Source organism: Aptenodytes forsteri, unplaced genomic scaffold (genome assembly GCF_000699145.1).
Source record: "Aptenodytes forsteri isolate BGI_AS27 unplaced genomic scaffold, ASM69914v1 Scaffold199, whole genome shotgun sequence".
Taxonomy (NCBI): Eukaryota; Metazoa; Chordata; class Aves; order Sphenisciformes; family Spheniscidae; genus Aptenodytes; species Aptenodytes forsteri.
This window is the reverse complement of record NW_008795921.1, coordinates 1,162,680-1,178,056: the sequence shown is the minus strand read 5'-3', so window position 1 is coordinate 1,178,056 and position 15,377 is coordinate 1,162,680. Positions and strand designations below refer to the sequence as shown.

Here is a 15,377-nt window from a genome sequence, read left to right as displayed (position 1 = left end):
AGTACAATGAGACGGGACTCCATGGACTACTGTAATTGTTTCATTACTCAGCTTTAACTGGAACTTCAGCCTTTTCAAGGAAGAATTGTAGTACATATAACTTCAGGGACTTCTCTTATAGTGATTTCTTACTATTATTAAATTTTATTTATTTGTATATTTATATATATTTATAAAATATATAAGCCTATTTAAAAAATTCTGCCAGTCTTTTCAGGTAATCATCCATTATTAAAATATTGGCAGATTATAAAGCACATCAGAATAAACTCAAATACAGAATACCAACCTTCAAAGTACAAAAAAAAAATCTTATAAAGCTTGAAAAAATATATTTATATACATAGGCAGTAACAGAAGTTAAAAGAATAGCCAAATTGTATAGAAAGAAATATTACTGAGTAGTTATAAAAGCCACACAACAAAAACATTCTGGGCCTGTACTACGGACATTTGTAATAAGGATGCCAGACTCATACCGGACACGTAAAACAAACCCATAAACTCACTTCAACAATATTCATTAAAATAACTGTCTTTTAATCAAAACTCACCTTTTGCCAGCAAAAAAGTAATCCAGTAATTTTTTAGGACTAATACAGAACTGAGTTCAGCAGAAATCCTGTAGAGACACAAAAATAAAGTCTTCGCATTAACAGCTCTGTAATAATTTAAACTATAATGTCTGAAAACACGCTTCAGTCTATGGAACAATTTAAGACAACATGCAACATTTCCCATATAGTTAATTTTATTAGTGATCTCATTGCATTCCCTACGTAATTATGACTACACATTTGAAGAACTTAAGTCTCTGTAAAGCCATTCAAGAATCAGGAAGTATCTGTATCACCCTTGGAAAAGAAAGTGAATGTGGATAATTCACTTAACTGTTACGAGCTGTTTTCTCTCTTGTGCCTTTGACTAATGCCCTATTCTCCAGTCACAGCATGAAGCAAGCTCATTTGGGAGTTGCTAAGGCATCTTTTCATCCATTCATTTGTTGCTATGATTAGGAAGCTCACTCTCCAAATGTTCGTTTCCACCATGCCGAGACACCCGCCCATTGGGTGGCGATCCTTCATGGAGGAAGTGATCAAATATATATATATCACTTCTGCAGCTTTCATCATCTCTCACTGAAATTCAAAGTCCCCACTAAATCTAAATTAAACACATGACATAGTATGACTTAGGTCAATCTTAATGGGTTAAAAAATAAAATCCTGACACATTTTTCATCTTATCTTGACAAACACAATTTAGGAAAGTCAAACTTACTCACTACTAGGTTGTTCCAGATAAATAAGGCCACAAGTCCTAGAAAATAAATTATTATATTTAAACACTTTTCTAAAAGCAAACTGTGTAATATCTTTGACTTCAATGTAGTAAAAAAATATGCCAGTTCACAAAACATTATTCTAACTTTAAAAAAATGCCAACTCTTGAAGAACAGATTAACAACAGACCAACTAAAGCCCTGCCAGAGCTGAAATAATGCTATTGGCTTGCATGCTTATGTCAAAGCTTGCATAGCAGAACAATTTTAATTTGGTATAATAAAATTTGTTATTGTTTTCTTCCGGAAAGACAGGATTTGTATGTACATTGTTACTCAGTGGCTTTTAAAACACAGCAAAGTATACACTACAGCTGCACAGAACACTCTATAAAAGGGCATTTTAAAACCTTTACTCTTTCTGCAGTGTCACTGCAAGCCTTGCGGTATAATGTTTCTTCCTAATTATTCTAGGTACATGTCATTTCAGTAAGTTCAGCTTATTCAAAAAGAAAATGGGAAAAACGCGAATTTCAAATCCTTCTGTTTGAAAAAACTGTTACTGCAATTCAAGTTTTGAAAAAGTAAGCAAGTGAAGAAGAGTTAGAGGAGGGACAAAGACCAAAACATGCCTGTGTAAATCTGCAATGACACTTTTATAGCCCAGAAAAGGCTTGTAATGGGTAAAAACAAATTATTTACAACTTTCATAGAACTTTATAGCTTTAAGGCAACAATAAACTTTACAAAAATGTTGTGATAGACACATTATCCAAGCTAATGGTAAGCGTGATTGATTGGACTTTGAAAAGACAAATAAAACTTTTATCACATTTGTGTCTTGATTCTATAAACTACCAAGGGGTGACCTGCTAACCCCTTTCAAGGATCATTTAAGGGATATTTGAGAGCCTTTTGTGGTTTGGGAGGAAAAAGTTACAGTGACTCGAACTCCTGTAAGTGAAAAATACCACAGCGCTCTGAAGCAACGGGATCAAGTAATGCGAGGATCGTGGAATGATGCTTCAATCATAGAATCATAGAATCATAGAATCATTGAGGTTGGAAAAGACCTCTAAGATCATCGAGTCCAACCGTCAACCCAACACCACCATGCCCACTAAACCATGTCCCTAAGCGCCTCATCTACACGTCTTTTAAATACCTCCAGGGATGGGGACTCCACCACTTCCCTGGGCAGCCTGGTCCAATGTTTCACCACTCTTTCAGTAAAGAAATTTTTCCTTACAAAAATGTTTAATAACATGAAACAGTTTTCTACTGGTATATGCTATAGAGAATTCCACAGACTGATTAAAAATTGCCTCAGAGGATACCAGATCTTGCCAATACACATCTATGCTAGCACACATTAGCCTGTAAAAGGATCTAAAGCTTTTATCGTCTCTGTCTTCATATTAAAGCATAGAGTGCAGCAACTTACCACCTTGGAGTAACAGCAACTCAAAAAAAGCATCCATTTGAGAATCTCCTGATTTTCAAGTTACACACAGAAAGCTCTTAGCACTCTACCGTAAGCACATTCAGTTTATTCTGTGCAAAGAGAATTCCCCTCGATTTTCATTGTATGGTCAGCTAAACCACTTGGGAAGGTTTACCTTGCTTACAAGTGAGAACAGCTAACAGAGCAGGCTCTGCAACACCCTCAGATGCTGGAACAAACAGCCGTCAGTTCCAGATCTGGGAGAGAGACACTATCTTATTTGTGCTTTTTTTCTTTCCAGAACTCCCTAGAAAGAAACTCTTGGATCAGGATTTGCAGAGGGGTGGGCAGGTAGAAATGGAAAGCCCCTTAAATAAAAACAGTATTAGGCAGTAAACCAATCCTTATATTTGTAAAAAGCTTAACAAAGGGACTAGCAACCAGTTGTCATGCTGCCCTTCTATTGTTTGTTCTGCAACAAGGGGATTGCTTAACAAAGCATTGTAATAGTTATGGAGTAAAATGTAAGATGTGTTTATTAATGCATGTAAACAGTTCCATTTCACTGTTCTGTAAATACTAGCACACAGAGTTTAAATGGGCTCTTCTAATACACAGTTTGAAAAATCTAAATACTTAAATGTTGACAGCCATAAATCATTCATAATTTTGAAATTAAAAATATATACTACCTTTCAAACTTGTGGTACAGTGCAAGTAATACATCATATTTCTTTTTCAGCCTTGATACAGTGCTATCAACTTTAGTGCTTACAGTATCCATGTTAACATCCACCTCTTTCAGAAACTGAAAAAATGTGCATACACTGAAAAAAAGGAAAAAAGATGCCAGATTATCTGAGAATGACCATTCTGCAATAACTCTTTAAAAACCCCACCAAAGCTCATTGCCTTACTTCACCTGACTCCAGCATATTCTTATTACAACTAGCAGTGACTGAGAACCTTGCTTTGGAAAACACTACTTGCTTACCTTGAGCCCCATATACCACCTTTAAATTTTCCAGATGTAGGAAAACTGTTCAACTAGGTAGCACAGGCCTCTCGCGATATGGGCTCTACTACAGAAAGAGAATTTTCTTGGCTAGCACAGATATTATCTTTGGAAGTCAGAATTTGCTAACTAGACACATCTTTCTTCCTTGCTCTGCCAGTAAAACCACAAATATCCAACACAGACATCTTAACTCTTCTGTTCTAGCTAAAAGTTCTACTTCAGAAACGTTCTTACTACTCTAAGAACATGAACCTTGGCTCCATCCATGCTAAAGAGAGACCTAGGAATGAAAACTGAGATGAATGCATTGAATTATATGGTATTCCAAGTCTTTCAACAGACACTGGGGGCAAGGACAGCCCCACCCTTTAGAAATACTATTACACAGGGGACCAAAGTTTTCCCTACTCATCCATGTAATATTATGGCCATCAAGAAAGCATTTTGTTGTTTTGTTCATAACCAAAATGAGCAGATTACTAAAAATTAAGGAGGAGGAAGCTATCAAGTATATTCAACTATTTCAACTATATCAAGTATATTTTGATCCTTTATCAGAATATTGGATTCTGAGAGATTTTTCTGATCTTTGTCAGATTAAAAAACAGAATATAAAAACAGTCAGAAGTTCATTTGGGAATTCTTTTACCTTGGAATGAAAAATCTTTCCAATATATCTGTGTGGCTCTAGAGGATAAGATGGTAGAAGTCTCTGCCAGATTGACCATATAGCTGACAAAAAGCCCATGGCTAACATGCAACTGAGTATTGCTAAAATAAAAATCGGCAGAGTAATAGCTTACTCTTCGAAACCCCAAGCTAAAAAAGTCTCTTTCAGTTTGCAGCACAAGTTGGTCTGTACTCAGGTGGAACATGCTGAACATCACTGCACAAATGCAATTAGATTTCATCCACATGGTTCCAATTCAGTCAAGACTGAAGAGATTAAGTCAAAACATGGGACCTGACCGCTGCTCTGGGAGACAATGCAAGGTAGGAGCGGCATGGAGAAGTCCAATTATAACTGATGACTTCCAAGAAAAGGATATTTAACCCCAAGCCTGGGGTTACCACCACAACGTGCCCGGTGTTCTGCCCTAGAGCATCTGAAGGCTCTGCTCCTGCACATGCTTTCAACACACAGCACCGTTACTAGGCAGACGGCACTGGAATCCTTTCCTTAGATGAATCTAACACAAGGGTATGCCTATTGCTGTTGCCACTTAAATTTACCTTAAAAGCAGATATTGTCCTATAATCTTAATTTCTGTATTATGAACTTAGTGAATATACAATATAACAGTAACAATCCCCTAGCAAAAAGCATGTACAAAACTACAAAATTTAGACTGGCATTAAAATGTTTGAAAAAGAGCGGCATGCTGGCAAACTATCTGAAGAGTAACTTTTTTTTCCACTTCTTGATTTAGCCTAAGCCTAATGTTGGAAAAAAGGTTTTATAGTAAATCTTGATACAGGGAACGGAAAATATTTTAAGTGTAGTTTAGACCAAGTTAAATTGATGAAGACTTTAGGTTGAACAAGAAAAAGAATCAGCTGTGTGATACAATCAAAGCCAATCACAGTTGAATCAAAGACGTATCATTGCTCCCTCAACTAAAATAGTTGACACCTAGTTTACCAAAATGTTCAAAATTCCCATAAGGAACCTTCACTTTAAAATCAACTAGCCTGATACGCACAAAGATTCACAATGCTTTAAAAACATTCTCTTTATAAAAATGTTGACTAGTTAATTGTTGAAATCTAAATTCACACACTTAAATTCACTTACCTTATGCTTATACTTTTCAGAAGCTCTGTGAAAGTGAATGTCATTTCATCCAGATCAATTGCTACAATAAAGATACAGACTCCCCATGTTTCCTTTTTCTTTTTGTTATAAGCCTTTTAGAAAAAGAGAAAATCGGTTTTATTATGCAGTAAAAGAGGGTAATATATGGAAAGTATTAATTTGTCCAAACTAGATTAGAAATGGTAAAACAAAACACCGTCAAGCAAATATTTGACTATGATAGCCAATTATTTGGTAACTGAGAACCACTACAAGTTTTACATTACAGATGAAAGACCAGGCACTTCAACTGTTATTCCTAGAATACAAGATCAATTTTACCCATACAATTCAGCAAAGCTTCAAAACAGCTTTCGTTCCATGGAATGTTTATGCAAAGCAGAAACCATAATTATTTTTTTCAAAGTTACTATATTTAACCACAACAAGACACTGAAGGTTAAGGAATTGGGAGAGAAGCCATAAGAAAGAAATATAAAATCATTAAAAGGACAGGCAATAAATACTCACGAACTTTATTCTCCAGCTAGGTCTCAACCACTTATCACAGCTGAACCACAAACCCACCTCTTTGTTTAGTAAAGCATGATCGTAACGAGCACCTTCAGGCATTTTCCTACCACACATCTACACTTCAGGTCTGTCTTCTGCTGCTTAGAAGTAAGGTACAAGCCGATCATCCTTCACCAAAGAAAAGCCATCCCAGAATGACAGACGTGCCATCCACATGGAGTTCACTCCTGATGGTTCACAAGCCAGTCACTTGGAGCATCAGCCGGGCATCCATTACGATTCCAGTACCCTTCCACCAAAACAGCATCTCAGTGGAAAACCTCTAAAGAGGGATGTTTTGTAGAAGCATGGAGGGAAAAACCTAAGCAGGTATACCACAGGTTTTGGGAAAAAAGCTATTTTGAAGACAGAACTAGGCATGGGTGCAGCCCTGCAAGACTCCTAAAACAGCAAACTCGTAAAATACTCTTTGGACATTTGGCATCCTTACAAATAAATCTCCAACGCCACCCAGGCCCACAGCCACTTCAGCAAAGGAGCAGAGTTTGAGCGTGTCTCTCAGCAGCTCTAGGTCGGATGTGACATCTGTTAGAGGACGCAGGTGAAACAGACCCCTGGGAGCTAGTGAGCTGAAATACTGAACTCCTGCTCTTCTACGCTGCTTAGTTTTAGCCCACTCCCTGGCCTACTTTCTTATCCTTTCCCCGATCACTCCACCTAGCTGCCTCCCAGACAACACCAATGCAAGACACAGGGGCCAGTTCACTCTAGAAAATACTCCCAAAAGGCAAGAGGAATAAGACTGCACCAGACCTGGCTCCCTCCATCTTATGGGGTCTTCCAAAACTACCCCGAAAAAGGCTCTGCATCCTCAGCACCCACTCATGTCCTCGCTTACTCAGCAGTGTAACCATGACAAATAGCTTGCCATGCCCATAAATGATACAACAACAGTTTCACTAACGCTGCCAATAATGATATACATTTTTTTTGCAATTGCTCTGCTTCTTTCTTGGGACCAGTCTTTATACATCCATGAAGACTGGCTGGGGCCTCCTCCAAAGAAGGAGAAGTTTCATTGGTTTGTACAATTGATAACAGTTATAGTACCGGCTTGAATGCTAAAGTAACCAGCCACCTTCAACAACGTGGTAACTGTCCATTATTTAAGTTACTACTTTCTTCCTGCATTCCTATTTGAGCACTTCTATGAATCGTGACACCTTGTACAACAGAAAATTATTTTGAAAGAAGCTATTAACAGACTGAGATGCATTTGATGATACATAAAGGAATGGATATTAATATCAAACAGTCACTGTCTCTTTGTTTATTGGAAACCCTCACTTTTTAGATATTTTATGTACCATCGTATACCACCAGCAACCTAAAGATGAGGCAAAAAAATTGCTCTCGAGGGGTTTTGCACAGAAGAAAGGCTTTGCTAAGAGACGCGCTCCCACCGCCTCAGCCAGTCTCGGCAATCCTTTGCTGACATGTACAACAAGCTACCAGGCACATAAGAACAAAAAATGTCCTGTAGGATGGGAATGTCTATTTTCCTGCATTAATATGTCTGTGAGGCATTGTAAAAAATCTTGAAGGTTAAGGCTAGCTAGTGACCTACCAAGAAGAAGGATAACTACTCACTTACCGAGGACACCACTGCCACTGGGGTCAGTTGACCTTGTTTAATAAAGAAGTTCCCCTCACTTCATGCTCCTGCAAACTCAGACCATGACACTGTTCTGTAAATGTAACATCTCGTAGGGCAGGAGGACTGAATGCTAGGAGGTGGTGAAATTGTTCCTAGTTTGCTGCCTATCCAAACAAGCCTAGCTCTCCTAGGCAGCTTAGCTCTACCCTGGGAGGATGAATGCTTGATGGCTATGGCAATGGTTTGTTTGGTAAGAGTGAGGTCTGGTTTTGCAAGAACAATCTTTAAACTCCTTATCCAGTATGGTTTGGGCTAATAACTCATTTATTTCTACCATTAAACAAGACGGCAGTCTCAGAGGCAGCCTGTCAATCCACTAGATTCAAACCATTATGGTGAGTCAAACTCTAGTATCAGGACTACCCCCTTATCTGCTCCTGGTGTTACAGGATACTTTGGGCACCTCCTCCTCAACCAGACAGATGTTGGATGACTGCTGGCCTAACAAAAAACATTACACAGAACCCAAGATAAACTAATAAGATTATGATTGTGTTCTAGTAGCAAAGAAAAGGTTAGCAGCTCTTGAGTGTGCCCACCTCTTAACATCAGCTGCGTGAGGGAGGAGGGGAAAGCATGCAAGAACACCAGACTGGTCCTATCCCACCAGCTGCTGCTGGTTAAAACACCCAGAGACGCAGGTAAACTGCAGTTTCCTCAGAAAATAAGACTATCTGCACATACCCATGCATGAAGATTTTAGTGATTTTAATACATAAAATATAAACATCATGAGGTAGGAGAAGGGGAGAAGACATAAGGAGAGGTCTTCCTGGCAAGTCAGACTCCTGAGTATTCTCCTCTTCATACCCCTTCCCTCCCAAAGCTCACAGACATTTTTCAAGTCCTTTCCTACACAAATGAGTTAAAGCTGACTGCAGAACAAAAATGCAGCAGCATCACTCCGTTCGACTATTTTGCCAGTGTTGTAACTCCAGGGGAGCCAATCCTATGACACAAATTAACAGTTTGTTTACAGCCAAAGCCAGACAATTCATCCCAGATGGACTTGAGGGCATGGGAATGGACGCAAGACAAATTCACAGCCAGAAATTCATTTCTGAGGGTTTTCTTCTTGACCACAGTCTGACTCAAGATCTTCGTTGATACAGTACCACTACAGAAAACAGGCAGGACAACGGCTCAACATTTGTCCTTGGCTGTCAGTTCCAATGACTTCCAGTGACCTTATTTCAACTCATCCTGAATCAAAGCCTACCAATCACTAACTCAAAGATTATTTAGCATCTAGTAGTCTACATAGTTTTTTTTTATTTAGGATTCTGGGGAACCAATGCTATGACTTTGGGCAAGGTAGGTCAGTTCTGTTGAATCAATATAGTTTTCTGTAGGAAAAGATCTAAAACTCTTACAAACTCTTTCAAAATACTTATTTCTCATTCTGGACTTAACTATTGCTACTATTTAATCTATTTTTAGCAAATCAACAGCTTGCCTAAATCTAGTGAAAACAACCTGGAGGAGTCATAGGCTTAAAATGCTCATCAAACTGAACTATTGTGAAATGGGATTCTCGCCTCTCTTCTTTCCAGATAGTGTTGCAAGGTGTTAAAGGCACTAACAGAAATAACTTCTGTTCTCTACCTCAAGAGGTTCTCCAGTGCTAAACCAGTCACAAGGAGGAGATGGTCACAGGAAGTCTCAGTTCTAGTTTGGAGTTAGAGATGTTTATTATTCTGCCAACGCTGGTAACAGTTTTGATGACAGCCTACAAAAGTGATCCAGGAATAGAAACTTCAAATGATGTTGTGTAAAAGAAGGTCAAGAGAAATGTACATGAGAAATATGCAAACGCAGATGGGTATTTGAATCAAATGGCATATAGGATGTCACACTGCAAATACCAAAAACCTAATTTTTGAAGGGGAAGATGTGGAACTTGTTGGCTTACCAAAACCCCAGCCACCACGTCCTAATCAATATAGAGAACTAGCTAGATGGTACAAGAAACATTCACAGATATGTTTAAGATTACAGGTGGGGAAGGTGGCAGGGAAAAAGAATCAAGAAGCATTCACAATAGAAAACTGATCAGAATTAAGACTTGTAGGAAAAATTTCCTAGAAAAAAAAATTCTGAAAGGGAATACTGTACCCACTGTCTGCATAGAAGTTCTGTGTAAAGACAGTTAGATCCCCCATTTTTCAGCAATAACGATTTTAAATTTTCTATTGAACATTGTCTGGAATGGAAGATTACTATTAGTTCTCAACAGATTAAATCAAACTCAAACATAATACTAGCTAAAAGTAATGGAAGTCAATGGAAAGTACTGAACTGATGAAAATAGTTCTTCTGGTATGAAAACTTCCCATTACATTTTTCTTGCATGTAGCAAGACTGGAAGGGTCATCGGTCTTTCCCCAGGATGGGCAGATGATGAGTAAAAAAAAGAAACTGTATGCCAGTTAGCTATGCTTTTAAAGTGCAAGGGCACAACACATACATGCAATGCATCTGCTACTAAGGCACTGAATTATCACCAGCAAGAGGCCAAGGTGGTAATTTATGTTTGCTTCGGGACTTTCAGTAGCTCTTTGTTTTTTTGTTTAATAACAGAGGATCCTAAAACATCTGTAATTTTGCTCATCCACTCAAAGCTTCAGTGGATTCAGGTTCAGTTTAGCTGCAGTTCTATAAATAAGAGACAAAGCTCTAGACAGAAAAGACTTCATTAGCTCATATGTGTTTCATGCTTTTGCCAAAAGCAAGAAGCCTCTGCGTGCCTTTTAGCATGAGGATGAGGTGGTTTACCAACTACAATGTTTTCTTTTTCATAAGAAACTACAACCAAAGGAACTGATTTAATTTAAATGTGAAATTTTATGGATTGGGAACATTCGACCTGCTGACCGCTAACTTTTTGGTCTATATAGAGCAACCTTGCTACATTTAAGAACTCATTATTTCATTCCTCCACTTAAGCTACAGTTCATCTTTTAAGTTTTCTTCACTAAGAACATAGTTCAACTCTTGTGCGAATCAAGTGCTCTGCAGTATCTGCATACCAGTGTAAGTCACCAGTTGGAGATAATTTCGGAAGGTAAGATGAGCAATTAGAAACAAGGAAAGATGACAGAAACATCTTCAGATGCTAGAGACTTTCTGGGGGAAAAAAAATAAGGCAGCAATAATACATTCTCACGTCCATGGGGTACAGAATAATCACCACTGGCTTGAATTATAACACAGAAACAGATTAGTGTAGTACTTGGGGGGGAAAAAAGCATGGGCAAAGAAAGTTAAACTAGGAAGGACTAACTATGCAGACTGCAGATCTTTCATCATCAGAATTTTTTAATAGTGGGCTAGACAGACACTTGATAAAAATGACTCAGGAATTCATGAGTCTGAACCGCTGAGCAGCAGCAGGAGAACAGTGGGCCACATTTCCCAGACAGTGCTATGAAGAGCAAACAAAAAATAAAGCTGTCACCCACGCACCACATACTACAGCAAGTTGGGCTAATGAGGTTGAAGCACACCAGACCCTATGCCTCAAGGTTCTTGGCAGACTCCAATTTCTATCAATTTCCTAAACCACTTCAATTTTCTTTGCAGAAGTTTGGTTCCAATTTAGTCATCATGTCATCTGTTCTTCACGTTGGTTCTTTCCAATATACTAAGCAACAATTCACTCAAGTTTCTTTTTCCTGCTTACATCACCCAATATTCTACTTCAGATTCTCATTTTGTTGTTCTTTACCAAAACAAACAGTAGCAGAACATAACAAATGCCCTGAACTTTTTCCTAGCAGGATTAATATGCCTTCCTGGACCTCTCCTAGTCTTTCTTACACCAACAATCACATGCTGCTCACCAAAGTACATTAGTAAGTCCACTAAATCTATTTACTCCATCTAGAGTTTACAGGTACTATTGATTCATAATACAGATTTCAGGACAGTTACAAAAAAATTAAGAGTACAAGAGAGGCAAGCATCAGAGCCAATTTTTAAACCAACACCTGCCAGTCTGTAAGTTTTGAAATTAAGACAGTAAAAACTGTAACTCTAAACCAAACATTTTGTTTACCTAGGCAGCTTGGTTTGGTAACTGAGAGAAATGATAGAAAGAACAAAAGTCTCTGTATGACACTAATGCAAAAGCTCTTATTTATATATACACTTCCATGTTTACAATAAACTTGTACGGGAGTTCACCAGATATAAAAAGAATTTTAAAATAAAACATCTTTCTGGTCATGCATCAGGTACCTTCCTTCACACCGTACACCAACAGGGCTGATTCAGTATGACATTTCTGGAACCAGCATTTGGGGTTTTGTCTCAGAGATTTCAAGTTATGCTTTTATTGTAGAAGAGTGTAATTAAACTCTGGCTGTCATAGAGGAAAACTTTACCACCACATTTAACAGAGAGCTGTAGTGGTTTGAACAATCTCTCTCTGCAGGTCTAGTTTTTCCAACTACAAGTCAGCCTCAATTTTCCAGAAAGATCATGTAACCATCTCTCTCCTGTCACCTTCCTCCTCCACACCTCTGACAAGGATTCAGCTGTTTCAAGGATTCAAGGCCCAGCTGTGATAGGGTGCAGCTGTATATCCTTTACTCAAATTGCCGCGGAAACAGATAAGTTGAGAGCACTGTAAGAAAAGCTGCAGTGCAGAGCTATGCCAGAGAAGAAAGGTGAAATTTCAGAGAGAAGTAGGATCATTAGTAGCTCAAAGATTCAAAACAAAAAATATCAGTGTGGAAAGGTGTGACATTCTGAAGGAAAAAAGCAGCGAATCAGACAGTTTTGGTGGTGCCAGTGGCTTCAGCGGGTAACAGCACAGAGGATTCATTCCAGGGAGCAGCAGATACCAACCTTTCTCCTCCTGACTGATGCCTGCCTGGCCAGCAAAGACTCTTTAGGTGTCTCACTGAAGTGCAGGCACACTTAGGCTGATAGGTCACTACATCCTCGTAATCTTTTGTGTGCATGTGCCAAGAATAATTGCTTTATACTTTTAAGCTGCATATACCTTGTTTGCAGAGTCTCTTTGCACATGATTACACATACCCTAAGTGACCCAAAAAGGACAGTACTAATAGATGTTTTCACTTTAAGTCACTAAATATTCATCGAGCAAGGATACAGCGGGTGTTCAGACTAGGTCCAAGCCCACATTTGCACCTTGAATCTCTGCCAGTTACCACAGCACCTTACGTCTGGACCACGCCGCTTCCTAGCTAGCACTACAAGTCCCTTCCACATCCTCAGAGGTCTGGCAGGCACAATTCTGAGATCAACCACAAAGAACAAGGCCAGCGTGCCAGGGAAAGTAAGGTTTCAGGTCTTTATGCTCTGTAAATGGCTTGAGAGTGAGATCATTGGATGCTACCTCTGTTTCCATCAATGGTCTGATGATTCAACCTTCCTCAAGTCAAACCAACTACAGGGTTAAACAGAAGTGTTCTAGTAGGTATTTGCCTCAACTGGTGTCCTGCTATTTCCTTTTTGCTCGAGAACAGAAAGCCGCTACATAAGCACTTTCTGTTCAGTTGAGAATTGAACAGGTTAGCGCTGAACCACATTGCTCAAAACATAGGCAGCTGGTGCTTGCAGGACAAACCTTGGACAGCCCCTCTAACACATTACCTTTACCACAGGGGAGAAAGGAGTGGGCATTTAAATACAGCCTCCTCCTGAATCCCTGCAACCTGAACCAGTCAGCCTGAGAAGCCCTGCTCCCCATGATAACAGCTTGACTCAGAAAGAGAAGCAGCAATCAGCCAGGCTGTTAATTTGCTTGACTTCACACTCAAATGAAGCCTGCACTGGTCTCAGCTAGAAGAAGCAACTCCAGTGCCTGCCAGGTCCCCGTGGAGGCACACGCTTGCCAGCTTCCTCACTTCAACACCTTGCTGATACATCAGAAAGTTTGAGGAAGAGGCCTTGGACTGAACCACAATGTAATGTAGACTTTTTCCTATACATTGAAAGGCTCTTAGCATAGGCCTTAATTGCAAGGCAATAAATATTAGCTGTATGTCATAATGAAGATCTAGTCATTGCCCTCTTCTGAATAGGTAAAGGAGGTCATCTTCAGCTGCTGAAAAGAAGGGTTGCAAATGCCCTGTGTCTTATCTGGCCACTGCTAGGTAATGATCAGTGAAAAGAAAATTTCACCTGTAGGTGAAATTTGCAGAATTATACTCAAACCTGCCTTGTTTTTGTCACTCAGTAGACCTGACCACTCCTGTTTAAGTTCATATAAAGGAGCTCAACTATGGTTTTAAGTAAATATTCCCTGGGAACATCCAGGGCCAGAAATTGTATCTGTTACTAAAAGACCTGTACACAGTCTCCCTCCCATGCTGTTACTGTATTGTGTTGTGAAACTCAAATGCATCAAGAGCTAGTATACCCATCCTGTGGTTTAAAAACCACAGACAACAAGGTATTACTAGTGACAGCACAGCTGTGGCAGGTCAGCTCAAGTCACAGAAGAAAAAGCAGAAGTCACAACAAATACATGGATGCTAGCCCACACAGTGGGAATAATACCCCAGAGCTAAGTATTTTGCATCTAATTCAGGTCTGTATAACAAAGCTTCAATCATGATTTAATTGTATTGTAGCTGTTCTCTGAGTCAGCTTGTTGAGACAGCAGTAATACACTGAGAAGAAGGGGAAAAAAAATAATCAGGAAAGGGCATAACATTTTAATCTGTTTACACATGCCCAATGACTAACTTTGAACGGAAATACCTCAACGATAAGTACATACAGATTAACATTAGGCAGTAGAAAAAGAGTTTAACATACAAACATCCCTTTCTCTGCAACAGTCTTCTCCAGACCCTTTCTGCAGCCTCATAAAGAAGGATGGAGCGGGAAGAGATAGAGGTCATCTCATCGTGTGTTTCTGTGTATAAAGCTGACTCGGACATATTTGAAATAACTTGCGGTTTGAAGAATTAGCTGATCACATGGTGTTGTTTTCTACTGTCATTTATTAGTAATCTAAAAGAATTTTTGAGTCCATACCTTTATTGGAAAACAGTAACAAAAAAAGGGAGATATATAGAAACCAGTTTATACAGACACGCACATGGCAACATCCAACTTCAGTCCAACTGCACTTGGAAAAAAACAAAGTCATACCACACAAGCCTGGGCCGCAAGACACTTGGCCCCCAGGCCAGCAAAGTTACAGTTCAATATTTCAACCCGGGCACAGGGCAGACACCACAACAGAGGTTTGAGGTACAAGCAGCGGGTACTCACTAGAGCTCCATCCACGGCCGATAAGCTCTCATACGTCTTCCACGCTTTCTCCCTCACGCTCTCCGACACTTTCAGGGCATCACAGAGGACAACGAAGTCAGCTTCGCCGATTTCGAGCCTAGGGAAAGCGGAAGACTTCACTAGCGGGGGCTCCGCGCAGCACACCGGCTACGTACCGGACCACGGAGCTACGAGGGAACGCCAGCTGCCGAAGGGCGCCCCGGGGTGACGCCGCCCCGCCCCGCAGAAGGGCCCGGGAAGAGGCACAACCCGGACCCCCGGGCGCAGAGAGCCCCGGCAGCGCAGCCCGGGCCCGCCACCTCCGACAGC

At 39.7% G+C, this 15,377-nt stretch overlaps 1 protein-coding gene across 1 annotated transcript in view; it reads right to left on the bottom strand.

The window, feature by feature from the left end:
• LOC103903669 (retinoblastoma-associated protein) overlaps window positions 1–15,377 on the bottom strand; it is a 38,954-nt gene that overhangs the window by 22,393 nt on the left and 1,184 nt on the right. The window contains exons 2-7 of the mRNA XM_009284913.1: window positions 15,224–15,367; window positions 15,048–15,165; window positions 5,540–5,652; window positions 3,419–3,553; window positions 1,282–1,320; window positions 555–622 (exon numbers count right to left, since the gene is read on the bottom strand). Coding sequence (XP_009283188.1) covers window positions 555–622; window positions 1,282–1,320; window positions 3,419–3,553; window positions 5,540–5,652; window positions 15,048–15,165; window positions 15,224–15,367 — 617 coding nt within the window. The remainder of the gene's footprint in view (window positions 1–554; window positions 623–1,281; window positions 1,321–3,418; window positions 3,554–5,539; window positions 5,653–15,047; window positions 15,166–15,223; window positions 15,368–15,377) is intronic.